Source organism: Glycine soja, chromosome 2 (assembly GCF_004193775.1).
Source record: "Glycine soja cultivar W05 chromosome 2, ASM419377v2, whole genome shotgun sequence".
Classification (NCBI taxonomy): Eukaryota; Viridiplantae; Streptophyta; class Magnoliopsida; order Fabales; family Fabaceae; genus Glycine; species Glycine soja.
Genome location: NC_041003.1, coordinates 49,578,639 through 49,597,392, shown reverse-complemented (window position 1 = coordinate 49,597,392; position 18,754 = coordinate 49,578,639). Strand labels below are relative to the sequence as shown.

The following is an 18,754-nucleotide window of genomic DNA, read 5'->3' as shown; positions in this document are numbered from 1 at the left end:
TGAATCTAACACTTGTTCGATCGGCAGTTGTTTCTATGAATCAGACAGACTGGAATCTGTATCTGATATTTCTGACAATCCTGGAATGGGGCTAGTCTATGTTATGACAAAGGGATGCACACTTTGTTGCAATAGATACCCAGCGTAAAATCAAATGCAATTTCAATGCACATTATTTATAGGAGATATATATATAGTAAACTAAACTCTCGTTTGGAAACAATTAACAACAAAAATTTCCTGTGTCAAAAAAAAAAAAAAAAATTTCCAGTTTATTCTGTTTCCTCCTTTTCACCTACCTAGTGGGATAAGATTTTGTTACTGTTATTTTCATGCTAGAATCACCAATCTTCCAGAATAACTACCTACCTTTCATTCCTTGTACCAGTTACTAGAACAACTCCTGAAATATAACATGATATAACTGATTACACTGAATAATTCATGTTAGATATAAAGCTGTTTATGAACTTTCACCTTACAGCTTTAATTTTAGGGAAAATCCATTCATATAGAGTGTCAAATCCTCTAGAAGTTCGATCCTTGATGCTCTCATTATTCTAATTCTAAATAATTTAAATAAAAAAGGTAAATTATGCCCGTCACTAGGTCTAGGAGATGAATATAATATTGCACTACCTTGCCTTTAATAAATTAATATATGACACACTTTAATCTATTTTAATGTGAATGAGCTTCTTATGGGTGTTTTTTTTTACTCTGTGACTCTCAACATCTTCAACTACTTTTGAATCCTTATTATTGACTTTGGGACTCTAAAAGATGAAATTAAGATTCTGGATTAAGTTCCAAAACCAACAGTAGCGGTGTTTAAAATTTCATTTCATCTTCTAAATTCCTAAAGTCTATACTATAGTTATAAAAATCAATTGATGTTTAAAATTAATTCAGTGAGACTGAAATTTAGAGAGGAAAAATGTCCCTGAAAAGCTCATCATAGTTATTCACCGATCACTATCACTAAGAGGTTTTGTTAACATCAAAATGAAGTGTAGTATACTTTTATCAAAAGGGAGGGGAGTGTAATTTTTAAAAATAGAGGGAAGGACAGTGTAATTTGATCATTTTAAGGGGAAGGGAATGTAATTAGTCAGAAAAATTGAGTTCCCGCACCACGTAGGGGAGCTAGTGCATATCCATGCTTCAAATAATGGTTTTTGTGTGAGGGTGTGTTAGACCATTTGGGTGAGTTTTCATCTAGCAGCTTAAGATTTTGTGAGAGTCAGTTCATGATAATCCACAATTAACATCAATAGTTCTGCTTTTATGTGTTTTGGATTCTTCAAAGGATTTGGCTCAGAAAGTGCAAGAAAACATGTTTCATGCATAATTCCTAGTGTTCCTACAATTCAAGTAAGTTCAAGGTTCTTTTGGTTTTGTAATCAAACTCATGCTATCTTGTTTTATAGGTCAACGGGAATGAAACTGCTTGCATATCACTGTTGAACTGTGAAAATGAGTTCTGGTGACTTCATCATTCCTCCCTTTTCTGGCCATAAATGTATATTGAGCAATTAGTCTTCAATTCTTAACCCCACCCACCATTTAGAGCACTATTGTTCATATTCAAAGTATATATAGAATAAAATGTTTCAGCATATATAGCAAAGCTTCTTATGACAAATTAAATGAAATTAAATTTGAGGGCTGCTATAAAAGAGAGCCTGGGACAACCTACACCTGGCCGTTGCTGAATGTGATCAGCCTCTCTACAAATTAAAAATGTTTGAGAAAATTATATCTATTGTCTCATTAATATATAGTTAGAACTTTGGTTTCCAACATCAGCTTCCAAATTAATTCTTGTAGGATTCCATGATGAAGTTCTTGCAGCTTCAGTAGATGCTACAACAAGTCTATCTCCAAAGCAAAATGAATTGAAAGACAGGTCTAGTTTGTTCAGGCTTCTTGCAGTGTTTTTTCTCCCATTATTTTATTTTTGTGACACAGATATTAGTGTAATTTAATTATTGTGTACAGCGCATAATTTTGTATATAATAATAATAATAATAATAAGCCTCAACAAGTTGCATGCTGCTGCTGCTGCATAAAGCATGTGAAGGTAAATCGAGAATTCTTTAAATAAAAAATGAATAGAATGTGAAATATCAATATTTTTTCTCAAAACAAAATGTTAACAGTTATTTATTGATGAAATATGGCCATGTTTCATTTGAGAGAGAATTACGAAGATACAATTTTTAAGAACTTAACTGATGCCATGGGCAGATCTAATATGCTATGATTTTGTTTTAAAAAGTTTTGTGCTAGAGAAACAACACAGAAATTCACCATAACATATCTCTAGATTTATGTAAGTTAACTTCACATTTGTTTATAGAAGTTAAAATTTAATAGTGCGGTATATTTGTATTTATACAATTTTCGTTCATTTGGCATTATACTTCCTGAAATAAGTTCAGTTTAGATAGAAGATAACTCACAAATTGTGACGATAGGAGCATATTCAATTATTTATCTCTTGATTTTTATTATATTAACATCTTGCAGCACAAATTTGCATAAAATTTAACGACTATACATAACGTATACTTTATGCCGATCATGTCAGAGTTTATTTCATATCAAATTTATATAAAATGTTCTTGATACATTTTTTTATTGTTTTTTTTTTTTGCCTATTTTACTAATGTGCCTTAAACATTATCCTTGAGCACGTGGGTTGCTGAACTCCCAAACCAACTCATTCTCTGAAGGACTCGACTACCTAATATCTATAGGGACCATTGAATCGTCTGTCCGCCACATAACCCTATAATCTGGATGACAATGTTTCCCGACATTGCCTTCATTTCAAAGTTGTAATCTATATCTATAATAATGGCAGACATAAATAAAGTCTTGTATATTTAATGGGAGTGATTTTTATACATAATAAATCTAAAGCAGACTTATTTCACACCATTTATTTTTTCCAACCCTCTTTCCTTTTTCTTTATTGAGCCGTCATCGATGACTTTTATAAAACCTGTAAATATCTTATCTGTACTGATAATTGCAATTTTTAACACCTATGGAATACATGTAACCCATAGGGTTGATCTTTTACAATGTGTTTCAATCCTTTTTCATTCTCTTTTCTTGTGAGGCTTTCTATGAGTTTTTCCCTTCGGAAAAAAAAAAACATTCAAAGTTCTTTATATAAAGTAATCTTCTGGAGTTTCTTCACTCAGTATTATTTTTTTAAAATAGGAACAATACAAGTCAGCTCATATTTTGTCGGTTTACTTCTAGTTTTTCCTTTAACTCCTGACAGGAAAAACAAGAGCCATCATGTTTGACTGAATTTTCAAAGGGTCATTAACTAGTCTTTTTTGTTGTTGAAATGGTCATTAACTTATCCAAGTAGCTAAGTTTATTTATTGTGTTCTAGTTGGGGGGAAAACAGGTTATTACTGGGCCCATAAAAAGGCTGAAGTCTCTTTGTATTTAAGGGGGAGAAAGTGAAAGACAAATGTGTTAAAACTCCTCTTAAAGAAACCCTCAAGAACATGAAGAGGAAAAAAAATGTCACACGTACAAGGACAACAAAAGCAGTATAACAGCAATTTTTTCTTTTTCTTACACGTATGACTGTGTTTATAACTTTAATATAAAAAGCCGAGATGAATAAGCGGCGGCTAAACCTCAAGGAATAAAGTATTCTTAAATCGGAAAGAATAAGCAATAAGCAGTCACAGAAGAAATTCCCTTGAAAGAACTTGTAAAAAAGGATAAGCATTGATAAAATGGCATAATAATTTTTATATAAAAAAGAATTGTGCTGCTTAATCAATGGCAAATACTTTGAGGTCCACTTGCTAGAGAAAATACATCCATCCACCCGTAGAGAAAAGGGGGGAATAAATTATACTATTATACAATAAAATAAAATAAAATTCAGCATCCTTCTTCGTTCAACGTTTCTCCAAGTCTTCCCTGACCTAGAAGTTGGAACTCTCCGTTCAAATCTCTGGATTAACCTGAACTTTGTTCTTTGCAATATCATATCTCATCCTATCCCTAACTATAATATTGTGTAATGTTGTGGATAGTAGAAGCAGTTCAAAATGAATAAAATAATTAAATAAATAAATAAACAAACTATGTCAGAATAACCAAGAAGCATTGTCATGGCAGCAGCCCTTGCTGCTCATGCTACCATTTGCTTCTGCTCTATATACAGCTGCTCCACCCATGGTGAAAGCAGCATCTCTTTACTGAAGAAGATCATATTGTTGCTTCTACCCATGGTGAAAGAAGCATCTCTTTGCTGAGATGATCATATTGTTGCTTCTCAGACCTCTCGGAGGGAACATCTTTAACCAATGAATGAACCCACGAGACATCCTGCTCGGTGCCAAATTCTGGCTGTGCTATGGGGGATGATGATGATGATGCAGTTACCCCACTGTTTCTGAAACCAAAGGAAGCAGATTTCCTCAGCTTGTTCAGCTCATCTCCATTTACGCCCCAATCCAGTTTCCCGGTAGGGGAACTCCAACCTGAAAGGGTAGAGGACACCCTGCAGGAAGGGTTGGAAGGGGAAGACATCCCCCCAAGATGGTGGTGGGTTGCAGCAGCTCCACGATCGATGAAACTTTGGCTTCGCTTTGCAAACGCGGCGGACCTGGAATTCATCATTGCAGTTGCCACAGCAGCTGATGAGTCAAACCCAAAAGATGAGGGCTTCCTCACAGGAGAGGAAGGGACGTTGGATGGATAACTCGCACGGAGGTGGTTGTTCATGCTTTGCCGCATCTGAAGCCCACTTTGTAGTTGAGATAATACAGAAGGGTCGGCAGATGCTAATAACAGGTCATCAAGGTTAGTAGGATTCAAATCACCAATCCTATTGAATTCCTTGCTCCGGAAAGAAGGGGAAGAGATCCTAGCAATCTCTTCAATCAGTTGTTGTTGTTGTTGTTGTTGGTGGTGGTGGTGGCGGGCAGGGCTTTCTAGACCGAGCAGTTCCATCTCCATCTCCAGATCCCTGGCACTCAGAGCAGCCTTCAGTCGGCTACCAGGAAGCTGCAACGATGGAGGAGTAAGGTTAATTTTGTTCTGCCACAAGCTTCCACTCTTGGGAGATGAAGCTGTCAAGGGAGACATGGGTGGGGTTGAAACGGTGGGCATAGGCAAAGATGTGGAACTTAGAGCCAATGGACTCATGGCAGTCATGTCAAGTCCACTAGCTGAATATGATTTTGGTGATGGCATAGCCGAGCCAGTGGAAGCATAGACAGGGCGTAGCTCTTCAGGTTTGTGGGCAAAGAAGCAGACTTTTCTAGCGCAGCCAGTCTCATCCTTGCAAAGCCTTGTCCGGTATTGGGCAGGATGCAGCCAGGACTCAAAAACACCATGAGCATACTCACAGGAATCACCCTTCTGGCAGGTCCCTTTGCGGAACTCTGGGCAAGGAACACAGCTGTAAGGGTATTTCCGTGGGTCTCTCCTCCTAGCGTTCTCCCCTGGGTGAACGAATGGACACTCGGTCCAGTCATGGGAGTAAGCCCTTGAGCAAGGCTTCACCTTGAAGTTGTACATCCTAAAATCATCTGTTCCATATACACCGTTGTTTATGTCTGGCAGTGATATATCAACAGGGTATTCTTTCTTATTATCACTAATTGCTTCTTTTCTCTCTTGAATCTCCTGGCTCATGAGTTCATCGTCTCTTTCCCCACCACCCCTGAGGAACATCTCCATGGCCTTCCTTCGCGATTTTGACAAAGAATCAAAGGCAGGAGCAATCAGATTGACCGGCTTGTTGCCACTGGCATCAAGGCACTCGGCATCAGCCCCAGCATCAAGCAAGAGCTTGACAATCTCAAGTGAGGATTCAGAGCCCCCGGCAACCGCACAATGTAGAGCTGTGGCCCTATCAGAACCACAGACCCTGTTCACATCAACACCTCCTCCTTTCTTCTCAAGAAGAATACAATTGAGCACCTTAGCGCTTCCAAACAAAGAAGCAATCATGAGAGGGGTCCTGGTTTCAGATCCCATCTTCTTTGACCCAATTCTTCTACCATACCATAAGCCTGCCTCGTTCACATCTAAGCCCTTTTCATCCACCTCTCTTTTGAAAGCTTCAAAATCATCAGATGCAGACAATTCAAGCAAAACCGAGTTGTTGTAGAGACCATCCTCCATGACGAGGGTTGGGGAAGAAAGTAGTTTACTTTTTGAATCACTGCACATGTCCCAAATCAAATCCTACAGAGAATAAAGACAACATAATCTTAATAAGACTTTCAATTTATAATTTATCATTATTCACACAGAATAAGAAAAACGATTAAACCTCCAATTTAGAAACAAACAGAGTTTTCCTAACAACCCTAGTTCATTTTTTTTCTTCCAAATCCTTAAAGGTACCAAGCTAAGCAACGGCCCACCATAAAACGTGTTATACCAATTTTACCAAGAAAGGTTAGATCGATCCATAACTAATCCTATCCAAGACAACAACTGACCTTAACAAGAGAGAAATAAAGAAAGTAACTAAAAGGAAGAAAGGGTGGGTCGGGGCCAAAATCCAAAACCAAAGAAAGTTTGAAACTTGGATCTACCCAGAAGAAGAGCCACCGAAAAGAAGCGAAGATGAAAAGTTTTTATGTATGAGTGAGTGAAAGAAGGAAAAGAAAGGCTTACCTTATAGAGTAGTAGAGAGTGGAACAAGTTGTAATTTGGTTGCAAGAGAAGAGAAGAGAGCGTTGTGTTGTGTTGTGTTGTGTTGTGTTGTAGAGAAGGAAATCGAGAAGACCTCGATTGAGCGAGCGATGATGAGGGAGAAAGTGGTTGTGTGGGTGACCCTTTTTATTGTTAGCAACAGCTATTACTATTGGAAAGGAAGAAGGGAGGAAACTGTGACTTTTCTTCCTCCTTCTTTCTTCTCTCTTCTCTTTGGTCAAAGTCAATTATTCAATGCTAAAGCTTGGGGCCCCACGGGCAGCGTTTGCTTAATGTCACTGTCTATCTTCTTCCTAAATGCAAATGCAAATGCAAATGCCACTCAAATGCATTCGGGTGGACCTCACGTGGAGTTCTTCACTCCTTACTTACTTACTTACTTACTGGCTCTGTAACTTCCTTTTTGTTCTTTCTTTTAGCAAAACAGAAGAAATACTACTACCTTTTATTAGAGACAATTCTATGGTATTTCTTCTTCTTTGTTTTATTGTCTTTTTGGTTTTGGTTTTTTGCTCAAAATCATGAATATGAATACATCCATTTCGGCCCGTTAGAAGCACAAGGTTTGAAGAAGAAGAAGATGCAAATAGTGTTGTGATTTTAGGCGCGGCGGGCAATCATTTTCAAACACATTTATCTCATACACTCTTTTCAATATTTGCACATGCAGAATCTTTTATCATCTCTTTAAACAAAAAACAAAAAGGAATCTTTATAATCTAGCCAATTATATTATTCCAAGAATGTTAATGAATTAAAGAGTATGTTCATGATCATGAATTCTGTTGTCCATCTCACGACTATTCACTTATCATTGAATATTTATATTAATTAAAGGATCTTGTGCAATGACTATATATGATAATAAAGTTATCTGACATCAAATAATATATTTACATAAATTTTTATTTAGTAGACAAAAGTATATTTTTAGATAATTATAATTTTGTTTTCTTAATTAATTTTAAGCATTTGCTTTTTGCGTAAAAGTTAAATATTTTATCAAATACTGTTGTGATAAAAATAAATAATGTGATTTTAAAAACTATATTTTGTTAAAATAAATAATATAACATAAAAATAAATGATAAATGAAAATACATCTTAAAATATTGATGGTAAAAGAACTGGGTTCAAACACAACCTCAAATAACATTTAAAAAACATTATAAGTTAGGGAAAAAAATATTTACCAAGCATATCTAATTTAATTAAATAAATTATAGTCTAGTTAAAAAAATTGATTAAATAAATTAAAAGGTAAATTTTGTTAAAAACAAGTCACTTAACTTTCCTTTCCTTCTTTGCAAGTAACTGCTATTGTATTTCATTCTATGAAAGCTTTACTGGTTACTAGTTCATTTCCTTTTTATTTGAAACTATTTAAGGGAAAGAATAGTTATAGTTAGTTAATATTGTAAAAATTGAAAGTAGAAAATAAATGGTGATTTTATATTGTTACCCGTTAAACTTCTTCAACTCTAAGACCTATGTAATTAAATTAAATAATAGCACTGGTGGAGTAAGGAAAAGTATGGGAGCTTGTGGAGGGACCAGAATAGAATGGGTATTACTATTACTACTGGATATAATAATAGTTTGAACGCGTTTTCCTTTAATAATATTCATTTTGCTGATTTAATTTAAATAAAAGTTTGAACGCGTCATCGTTGTTGTTTGGCTCATTCTATTAATCTATTCTATAAGTGAGTGGATCGCAGTTGGGTGACGTTGACAGACCGCACTGCCATCCTCATTCACCCTTCCACTAATAGCTTTGACCTGGTCCTATATATAACTTACGGTTTCATAAATTCATGCATTTTTTGCCCTTTTTTCTTTTTATAACAACAACAACAAAGTATTTAATCTAATTTTATAATTATACCTCCAACACATATTTAATTGAGAAAATATTACTATTGTTTTGCACATCGTTGCTTATTTGGGCTTCGTTGAAGTAGGAGTTGTGAGTTTGGTACTGTGATTAAAAAAATAAGTTGTGGATTAGAGAAAAAAATCACTATCTTCTTAGATTTTGTCCAAAGGACTCCATTTGAACATCAATTCACATACCATTTTGCTTAAAAAATTTCATTAATACCTTTCGCTGAAAAAACAGCCCAAGGACCTGTCTGTCCTGGTCAGAATGATAAGGACGTGTTAGAATTCATGATTCAGAGGGGAGAAAAGTGGATTTTATTCAAATGAGAAAAATCATATTACATGAGTACAAATGTAACTTATATAGACAATCCTGGTAATAGGAATATCATATCTTTATATATATGGATGAAATTTTGCATCGAAAGTGTGCTGAAATTTTGCTTCTAGGGCCGTGGTTTTTACCATGATGCAACATTTTTTTATTCTTTTTTATAATTTCCCCTTCCTATATTTCTAACATGATTCTTTTTAGTTGTCAAATTGAATAATTGTGATGATTTTTACTTTGTGAAACAACAACCAAAAGGAGCCCAAGAGAAAAATCAATATGTGATATTCTGTAAATACATATAGATTATATAAATGATGAAATACATATATAAAATTACTTATGTAGTCTTATTTAAGATTATACAAGTAAAGTAAAGAGAATAAAGATTGTTCAAATTGTTGAATGTTATCAGTTTGGTCGACTAAATTTTTGTTACAAACTTTTAATTTTAGTTCTTTATTAATCTTCTTATAAACTTGTAATGTTATTCATTTGGCAAAGTAGTATGTTATTTGCATTGGTATTTACTTAGAACATTGCCATCATTATGTAGCTTGTTTGTGTACGATTATAAATCATTTATTGTGTTTGTATTATGCATATTCGGGTATGATAGTGCGATCAAATTTATTATATTTTTTTAAATAGAATTTTAGACCAAGGACGAGGATGGGGTGGGAATACTCGACCTTGAACAAGAATGAGAATATATATTAAATAATTAGTTTTACCAGAAATTGAAGACAAAGATAATACTCAGAATTATAGAGGGAAAAGAGGAATATGAAACTCGTCCCCACTCCGCCATGTTTTCATGTCTAATAGACACAAAAATTATCCTCTCTATATATGCGAGAGTAAACAAAAGTAAGACATTTCATCCTTTGTCACCTCTTATTTAATGATTTTTTCTCCTAATTTTATAGTTTTCAAAAGTTTCAACCAATGATAATTCTTGTCTTTTGTTTTTTCTTTTCGTGATTTCATTTATTTCATTGCATTTTATTCTTTTCCATCAAGTATCATCAACCAATGTTACCAATCATAAGCGGAAACTGGCTGTGACTGTAAAATCAAAGAGAATTATTTTAAGCAAAGGGTTATTTTTTCCAATAAATTCATGTGCCCATCAGCTCAAAGGAGATTTGTTGTTTATGGAATCGGTCAGAAAATGAAAGACATTCTGGAATTGTTCTATTTTTCATTATTTTTTTTGTGTTTTGGTCAAGTATTACGGAATCATTCAAATTATTTGTCAGTCTTTGCTCTTACATTTGCTGGAATGATTGAATAAAAAATTATTAATGGGTCAGGTCCCAGTCTGAAAATTTAAATTCGGGCCTAGAATTTACGTTACTGGATATAGAACTTGGGCTGGGCCTAGGTAGTTGGATTTTCTGTAACCTTTAAAAAATGTTCGGCTTTTACAAAATTTATTGGAAGATGGTTAATAACATATTTCCTCACACGTTCTTTTTAGAATTTAAAGTATAAAATAATTTTATAAGTGTTTAGAGTCATTTCAGTTACAAGCGAACCCTTTCTAATACGCGACACAAGGCATTGATTCTTCTAATGTTGCCAACAATTGTCTCAACTACGTGTCAAGAACTAATAAACTACCATTCCGATTCAAATCTTAGGTTGTAAAGAAAGAATAAGTAGCTCAAGAATAACTGAAATTTGTCAAAATCCAATAAACTAACATTCGTGAAAGAACATAAGCATTTTAATTCACATCACAAGTTCCTAGAATGATTACTCTCCATTTTAATTTTTCTCCAGCAAGATAAAGATTAATTCATAATTTAAAATGGTAAGGATTTCTTTTTTTTTTTTGGAGAGGAAATGGTAGGGAATTCAATTCCAAGGGAATAACGTGAGTGTATTTATTTAATAAAAGGATATTACTAACATACTACTCTCTAATAAAATCTTTAAACTAATTATTGTTAGCTGATTTTTTTTAAAAAAATATATAAAGGGAAGCTTTCAACATAAAAATCAGAATCCTTGTCTTCAGAAACCAATTAGGAGGCAGTCTTCCCGCACCTTCCTTTGCAACAAAATAACTCATCCTGCGATAGATAGGCATTGGGCCTAATAAGACAAATTAAGATCCATCACTATAGTCTGGAATGGGCTGTTGCTATGCGCACCATGCAAATTGCTGGTACACCCAGTATAATTTGCATAATTCCCATTTTATCCTTCTGTAAAACTGATATGGACTGGGGTTATGAGGCTTACGGATACGGACTTGACAATCTATAAGTGGTCCAAATGAGTTTTTTTTTAATTTTTTCAAAAATATATTTTACAAATTAATTTAAAATTAATGGCTCAAGCAAGAATCGACGCATTATTAGTACGACGCTCTAATCATGTTATAAAATAATTAATGTTGTCATATATAACATTAAATTTTTTAATATATATTTAATACACATGTAAATTTAGATAATAAATTTTGTGATAATTAATTTTTATATGATAATTAATATGTTTATATATATGAATTTTTATGAAATCTATGATTTTTATCTAAAATTTATATATGTAAAAAAATTAATTGTCACAAAATTTATTATCTAAATTTACATGCGCATCAAATATACATTAAAAAATTTAGTGTTACATATAGCGACATTAATTATTTTATAATATAATTGACTTATTAGTTTAGTTAATTAGAGTGTTGAACTAATAATTTGAAAGTAACAAATTTGATTCCTATGTGGAATATTAATTTTAAATTAATTCGTAAAACATATTTTTTTGAAAAAAAAATCGTTTAGGTCTCTTCCAGCAATTGTTGCGCCTAGCAGCAGCCTCTCGAATGTTAAACCATACTGCTTCCTTGGGTAATTGCTTCCTGCACTCTCCAAATTACTTCTTGCACTTCCCATATTGAAAGTGCACGAAGCAATTCTAGAATTGCATGAAAAAAACACCCGCCTCCTTATCATGCGAAAATTGCCACATTCTTGATCATGTACTTATGCCACGAGATAAACACAAAAAATTGTAAATAAATTCTTCCAACCAAATCTTAAGGCCAACTCTGTTTGTATTTATGCAAAATATTGCACTGTTTAAGGGTTCATTTAGTCTCGTCAATATTTCTTAACTAATTTTAATTTGCACGGACTAATCTATTCATTTTTATTATACCTAACTTTATTTTTATAATTTATAAATTAATAAAGGGATAAGAGTGATAATGATGTACAAATACATGTTTAAAGAAATCAATTGAAGTAATTAATAATGGTAATATGTGAAAATAATGAAATCTCATGTAAGAAATATTTAGGATTAACTTAATTTCATTAAAAGTACGAGTAAATTTTTTCCTAAATGTTTTAGCAAATCAAATCTCTTTATTTTATAGATTGAACAAATATAGTCATCTTGTCAATTTTTGTAGATCTAGCATTCTCAAAATCTTTTTTTTTTCTATTTAAATACTAGATAATTTATGATGGATTTGGAATTTAAAATCTTTTTGAATGTTTAAAAGTCAGAAATTTAGTGAAAGTTTCTTAAAATTTGAACAATTTTGAAGCAACTGAGATTAAGGTTTGAAAAAGAGGAAAATTGGATTTTTTTTATTTTGAGAAAAAATATGATATTTTGGTCGGTATGTTTTGAACTAAAGAAGATTTAAGACTTAATTAGAGTTTTTTTTTTGTTTCTTTATTTTAGATTATATGTATAAAATTTAAAATGATTTTTCCTCATATTGATATAATATTCATACATTCCAATTTTAGATTATATGTATATGCAAAAAATATTACATAATATAACGGTAAAAAGGATAGATACTCATCGCCTAATTCATACATTCCAATTTACATCAGAAATTACTTTTCCTCTCATCTTTCCCAAATCAACCAACAATTGTGACACTAAATAAAATCAATAATCAAGACTAATTGCACTTTCAGACCTCCAATGTCTAGCTTTCTCAAATCCGTTGGTATAGTTCTCAAAATCATCAATTGTTTGGTCAATCTCTTCTTGAGTATTCATCACAAAAGGTCCAAATTGCACCACAGATTCACCCAATGGTTCACCTCCAACCAAAATGAACCTAAGGACCTTAGAAGATTTGTTCCATGCCTCCAGGCCATCCCCAGAACCAAGAAGAAGTATATGGTGAGAGGTCACAGGTTGGGATTTTTGGTTTCCAAAAACACCCTCTCCTTCCAATATGTACACAAAAGCATTCCAAGATTTTGGTATAATTTGTTGCAAGTGAGCACCAGGTTTAAGAGTAAAATCCAAGTACATGGTTGGTGTCCTTGTGTAGATTGGTGACTTTATTCCAAGAGCTTCCCCTGCTATAACTCTAACTTTGATACCATCTATCATAGTTTCAGCTATGTCCTTGCTCAACATTTCCTGGTACCTTGGCTCAATCCTACAAGATAATAGTACACGGACATATGGTTTTAGCGTCTAAATTAAGAAACTACTTTACCAATTTAACGTGAAGTTCAAGGTAGATAATAATTGCTTCTTAAAGGATAGCAAATAGTACTTCCAAGAAGACACTAATGGAAAAGTTGAATTCCTTTATAGTGGGGCATCCATAACCAGAAAATTTTGAAACTAGCATTGGCAACATGCTATTGTTGCTCTTATTATTGAACTTTCCATCATCACTATAGGATATTGGGGTGAGAGGCACATTTTTTATGCTGGCCATTTCAGGCCCTTTTGCACACTTGCATCTTTTGATGCCCTATTCAAGAGCACTTCTAGGAAATGGTACGTGATGACGAATCATGAGAAAAAAGTCATGTGAAAGTGAGGAAGGCATATCTTAATTCAGAAAGTTTTTAAAGATTTGACTGTTTCTTTGTGAAGAGTGGAGTTCCTTTTTGTCTCATTGATATGATCCTCCAAACCCATGATGATGATGATCTTCAGTGACGCAAAAAGTACGTCTTCTAATAAGGCTAAGATTGTGATTTGAGTATTTCATAAAAAAAGAACTTTGTTGGTTACTCTTATTTGGAGGTTTTTACATTAAAATAAAGTATAAATGAATTATAAGATATCTAAACTCTAGAAAATTTATTTAGTACATGTTTAGTACTGTGTCCATTCCATGAGACGCGCGTCAACCTGAAGCAACAAATAGGAATTTTTGTATTTTTTTCATTCATTTGATTTCATGTATGTTTGTTGATAAATATGTATATTTGATGCTTATCCAAATACACTTATAAAAATGACTTGTGATTTTTTGCAAGTTCAATGAGTACTTAATTAAGTTGTTTACTATTTATAGACATTTATAATGACAATAAGTATTTAATTAAGTTGTCTAATCAAAAGTGTCTCTAATATTGGAATAGAAGAATTGTGCACTTACATTTTATGTTTTGAAGCAAGGTTGATCCACAGCTGGAGACCCTTTTGGGTTCCTTGAGCTGCAGGCATTTCTGAGTGAACTATCCCTCTCCCTGCAGTCATCCATTGCAAGTCACCAGCTTCAATTGTTCCCTTATGTCCTTCAAAATCTTCATGCGTTATAGCTCCCTGAATTGCTCAAAAAATTGCATTCAGGTGAGGTTAGAACATCAGCACAACCATATGTGACCAATATGTACCCAACTTTAGATACATTACATTACACTCAAGATGGTAGTTGGCATTCTTGAAAAACAAACAAGATATCAACATGTGGGGTCACTCTTGTATTTGTGCTTATAACCAACTACTATTTGCAATCATGACACAATCTTTAATGGTTTGGTTTTCGAGGCCCTAATCTTAATTGGTAACGAATCATTAATTTGTGACTTACATGTTGCCACACCACCAGCACACAGATTAACACCATATTGAGCTGATACTTGCATTGGCTCAACTAAAACTATGAGCAAATATAGAATAAAGAAATCATAAAGAGAAATAGTATTTAGTTTACTTTAAAATTTTCGTTTTTCAAGCATGTTGATTTGCATAATGGCCATTATATTATACGCCTTTGACTTTATAATTAACACGGATTGCAACAAAAAATAAAAATAACTTAAAACGTGGTTTCTCAGATGTTGGAAAACAGTTTTATATTAATCAATTATCAAAGGAGGAAAAGCCAATGAACTTAACCAATAAATATTTGCTCTACCTGCAACATGTATGTGACTGTCTCAAATCCTGTTAAAAGAAAAGTAAAAAAAAAAACACCCACAATGAAGGAACAAGTTAGAAACTAAGCAAATCAGATCATTGAAGAACATAACATAAATGACACAGAAAATCCAATTGGCAAACCTCTATGTGGATGATCAGGAAACCCAGCAGGAGCGGTGACTGCAATATTTCAGAATTTCACATTCTTAGAATACAATACAAGATTGATCCCGATAGATTTTTCATAATTCAAGTTAGAAAACAGAGAAAATTACAGAGATGCCCACCTGAGAATTCATCCAAGACAATGAAAGGATCAAAGTACTTGAGCTCAAATCTGAACATGCCCACATAACCAACCAGTCAATTCAGAAAGCTCAATTTAAAAAAAAAAAAAAAAAACTTGCAATGCTATATAGTATATACATAAAGTTAATCTACACCTTTCAACCTTAGGATCAAAATTAACTTCAGTTAAATATAATCATAACTATGCATAATGGCTAAGGCTAAGATTAACTGTGTAATAATTAATCTCTCTTAAGTCTTACCTCCCTATGCTTCTTCTAACAACAGCCCCAACACCCTCATGCTGAGGTCTGGCCAAGAACTTTCTGGCTACAAGACGAGGTTCATTAATGTAACTGCAAATATCTTGGTCCGGCATTTTATGAAAGAAGTGCAAAAGAGAAAGGAAAAAAAACAGTTTATAGAATGATGGAAATGTGAGGAGCAAGACATAGATTGTTGAAGGTATATATAGGAAAAGTGGGGGGGGGGGGGTGTGGCGTGAGAAAGAGAGGTAGAGAGAGGTTCACTCTTGGAAAGTCAAACTCAAAACGTTGAGGTGTTGGCTGCCAATGAAGACCCTCATAACATACATAACATAGCATAGAATTATAGAATAAGAGTTTGCTTGAGCTCAAGGTTCTTTTTTTTTCCTTATTCCTATGAACGTCAGCATAACGCACTCATGACGTGTGGTGTGTCTCATGGGAATAGGCATAGGACTTGGGAATTTTTTGAATTCATATATGTTATATGATATATCTTACTTGTTACGTGACTACCACCTGTCATGTTGAATTGTGTGGTTTTATCTTCAAATCAAATTTAAGGCTAATAAATATTATATAAAGGCAGAAGAAAAAAAAATATATCTTGGATCCTAGCTGGACTTGTGCCTCTGCATCATCACTTGACAACTGACATCACCCACGTTTCACAATCGGTTAATTAAAGTCTTGACTTGTTTTTAACAACCTTCGCACCTCATCATTTTGTTCTGCTTTACAATTTCGGGGAATAGTTATGGCCTCTTTTGTTTCTCTATTCACTCTTTTTACTTATTTTTTGATTACATTTAAATGGTTCAAAAGTTTAGCATTTTTTTTTTTAGTTTTATTCTTTGTCCTATACTCGGTGTCAAGAATTAAAAGTATTCTCACGAATGTCTTGTTTCCACTATAGATAAGCTTACGTTTGGCCGAAACAAATAGGTAAATTAGTTGAGCTGTGCATAAACACTTAATAATAACAAAAAGAAATTATGAGTTAAATTTAATACTCAAGCTGAAAAATCTTCATTCAAAATGGAAATATCTTTAGTTGATTTAATAATTAAATTGCTATTAATTATAAATAAATATGTTGAACTTTGAAGCATAAATTTAATTTAATAATATTTCATATCATTTATACTAAACAATATTTGGAGATATTTGAAATGATTCGGTTATATGTGAATGTGATTTGAGAATAAGATATTTTTTATGCGGGGTGTGACTTTATCATATAAAAATATTTTTAAAAAAAACTGTTAAATCATATTTAAAGAAATAAAAAAAAATCGTAACTAATAGGAAATAGTTTAAATTATAATTTAAATTCCTAATGTAACCTTGTTCTATATGTAGCACAAAAAATGATGCAAAAAGTTACTTGTGTGGTTAAAATGAAACTTTTGTTGCTATTGGTGATATTTATTTTCAAGTTGATCCTTATATTAAAAAGTTCTCAAATCAATCCCCATGCGAAAATAAAAGGTTGATTTATGACTAAAGATGCAAGACGAAGTAAAGTGAGATATGGGTCAAGGAATGGTGGTCCTAAGCGTGTTTGGTGTAGGCGATTAGAGACCCATTTTCCATTTTTAAGGAGACACAAGATTATATAAAATTTTAATTAGTATATATAATTATTGAAATAAAAAAATTATTTAAATAATTTTTTTAATTAATAATTTTTCAAAAATAATAGTAATAGAATGATAGAAGATAATATGGCAAATGTTTTTGTGTACATTAGAATATCTATTTAAATTAATAAGTTTTAGAATATATTAAACTCCTAGTTTATTTAGACATTTCATTTTCTCCTCTTTCTTTTCTTCTCATTCTCTCTTTAACTCTTTTTCCCTCATAATTTTTTTTGAGTCCGTAATCAAATATAAACAGGGTTACGAGGTGAGAAAATTACAACCATCAAGCTCAGGCCTTTTAGAAAAGATAACGGAGAGATCAAGATAATTCGTACGGAGGAAAAAAAACATATACATACGCTCAATGGTTTTAGGCTAAATAGCAACAATATGAGAGTGAATGAAACTAAAATTTATATCACAATTGCTGATTAAAAAATATTTTTTTATCATGGATTAAAAAATAAAGGACATTTAAAAGCTTATTTTTAGTTGAAAACAAGTGTCTTGTGTACAAGGATCAAAGCTCAAATTTAAACTAAAAAATATGAATAGACAATATATAATTTGAAACATAAATAAAAATTGGTCTTAAAATTACTTAAAAAAATTAAAATAATAGTAAAGTCTCGTCCAAATTTTTTTATGAATGAAAAAATTCTGGGCATTAGCAAAACACAAAGAGGAAGTCTAAATATTGATATAAATTTGTTAATGCTGGTACTTATTTAGAAAACACATATTTATGGATTATATTTTCCTTTTCTGTTTGAAAAACATCAAATTATGTTTTTAATCCATGATATTTATCAGTTGTTAGAGGGATGTTTATGTGGTGATATTGGCAGAGACACTATTATTGTGGCATAAGCATGATAACAAATACTAATGTATGTTTGAGTCACATCTTTCATCATGAATCGCTCAGCACCTCAAGAGGGAGGAATTAATCAAGACGTTGAAAAATGGTTTTTCTGAAAAATATGGAAACTACGAAATTGGATGAAAACCACAACTGGAGATCAATGCCATGAATGAGTAGGAAAATCCCAGTCACCTTCAATGATGCTTCCATTCTTTCATCGAAGGTAAGTACAACAAAATAAAGAAAAAGAGGGAAACAATGTTGAATAAAGTGGTCACTTGTTCGCGGCGTGCGTGTATGGTTCATGATGAAAGACTAAGTCCCACATTCTACACGCAAATGAGGGTTTATTCCAATGTTAACTATATATATATATTTGTATAGTCAATAGAGTTTGGGAGGTATATGTTCCCACTGAATCAATTAACCTACAACTTTTTTCTCTCTCTTAATTTTCCTTGGGTAAATTTTTTAACCTCAGTTTGTATTTAATCATTTCTTAATATGAAACTGTTTATATATATAATCATTCAATGATATGTTGACGCTTTATTGAAACAATTAAACTTGCTAAATAATTGTTGTGATAGTTAAAAA

At 32.7% G+C, this 18,754-nt stretch overlaps 2 protein-coding genes across 2 annotated transcripts; both read right to left on the bottom strand.

Annotated features, from left to right (window-relative positions):
- Window positions 1-3,747: 3,747 nt before the first annotated feature.
- On the bottom strand, window positions 3,748-6,834 carry LOC114402837 (zinc finger CCCH domain-containing protein 29-like). The gene is made up of 2 exons (XM_028365528.1): window positions 6,680-6,834; window positions 3,748-6,241 (listed from the first exon to the last, which is right to left on the bottom strand). The coding sequence occupies exon 2, from the start codon at window positions 6,224-6,226 to the stop codon at window positions 4,253-4,255; it is 1,974 nt and encodes a 657-aa protein (XP_028221329.1). The 5' UTR covers window positions 6,227-6,241; window positions 6,680-6,834; the 3' UTR covers window positions 3,748-4,252.
- Window positions 6,835-12,654: 5,820 nt separating this feature from the next.
- On the bottom strand, window positions 12,655-15,881 carry LOC114402828 (pirin-like protein). Its single transcript, XM_028365517.1, has 6 exons — window positions 15,644-15,881; window positions 15,380-15,429; window positions 15,234-15,272; window positions 15,088-15,116; window positions 14,326-14,492; window positions 12,655-13,365 (listed from the first exon to the last, which is right to left on the bottom strand). The coding sequence occupies exons 1-6, from the start codon at window positions 15,757-15,759 to the stop codon at window positions 12,861-12,863; spliced, it is 906 nt and encodes a 301-aa protein (XP_028221318.1). The 5' UTR covers window positions 15,760-15,881; the 3' UTR covers window positions 12,655-12,860.
- Between the last annotated feature and the right edge of the window lie 2,873 nt (window positions 15,882-18,754).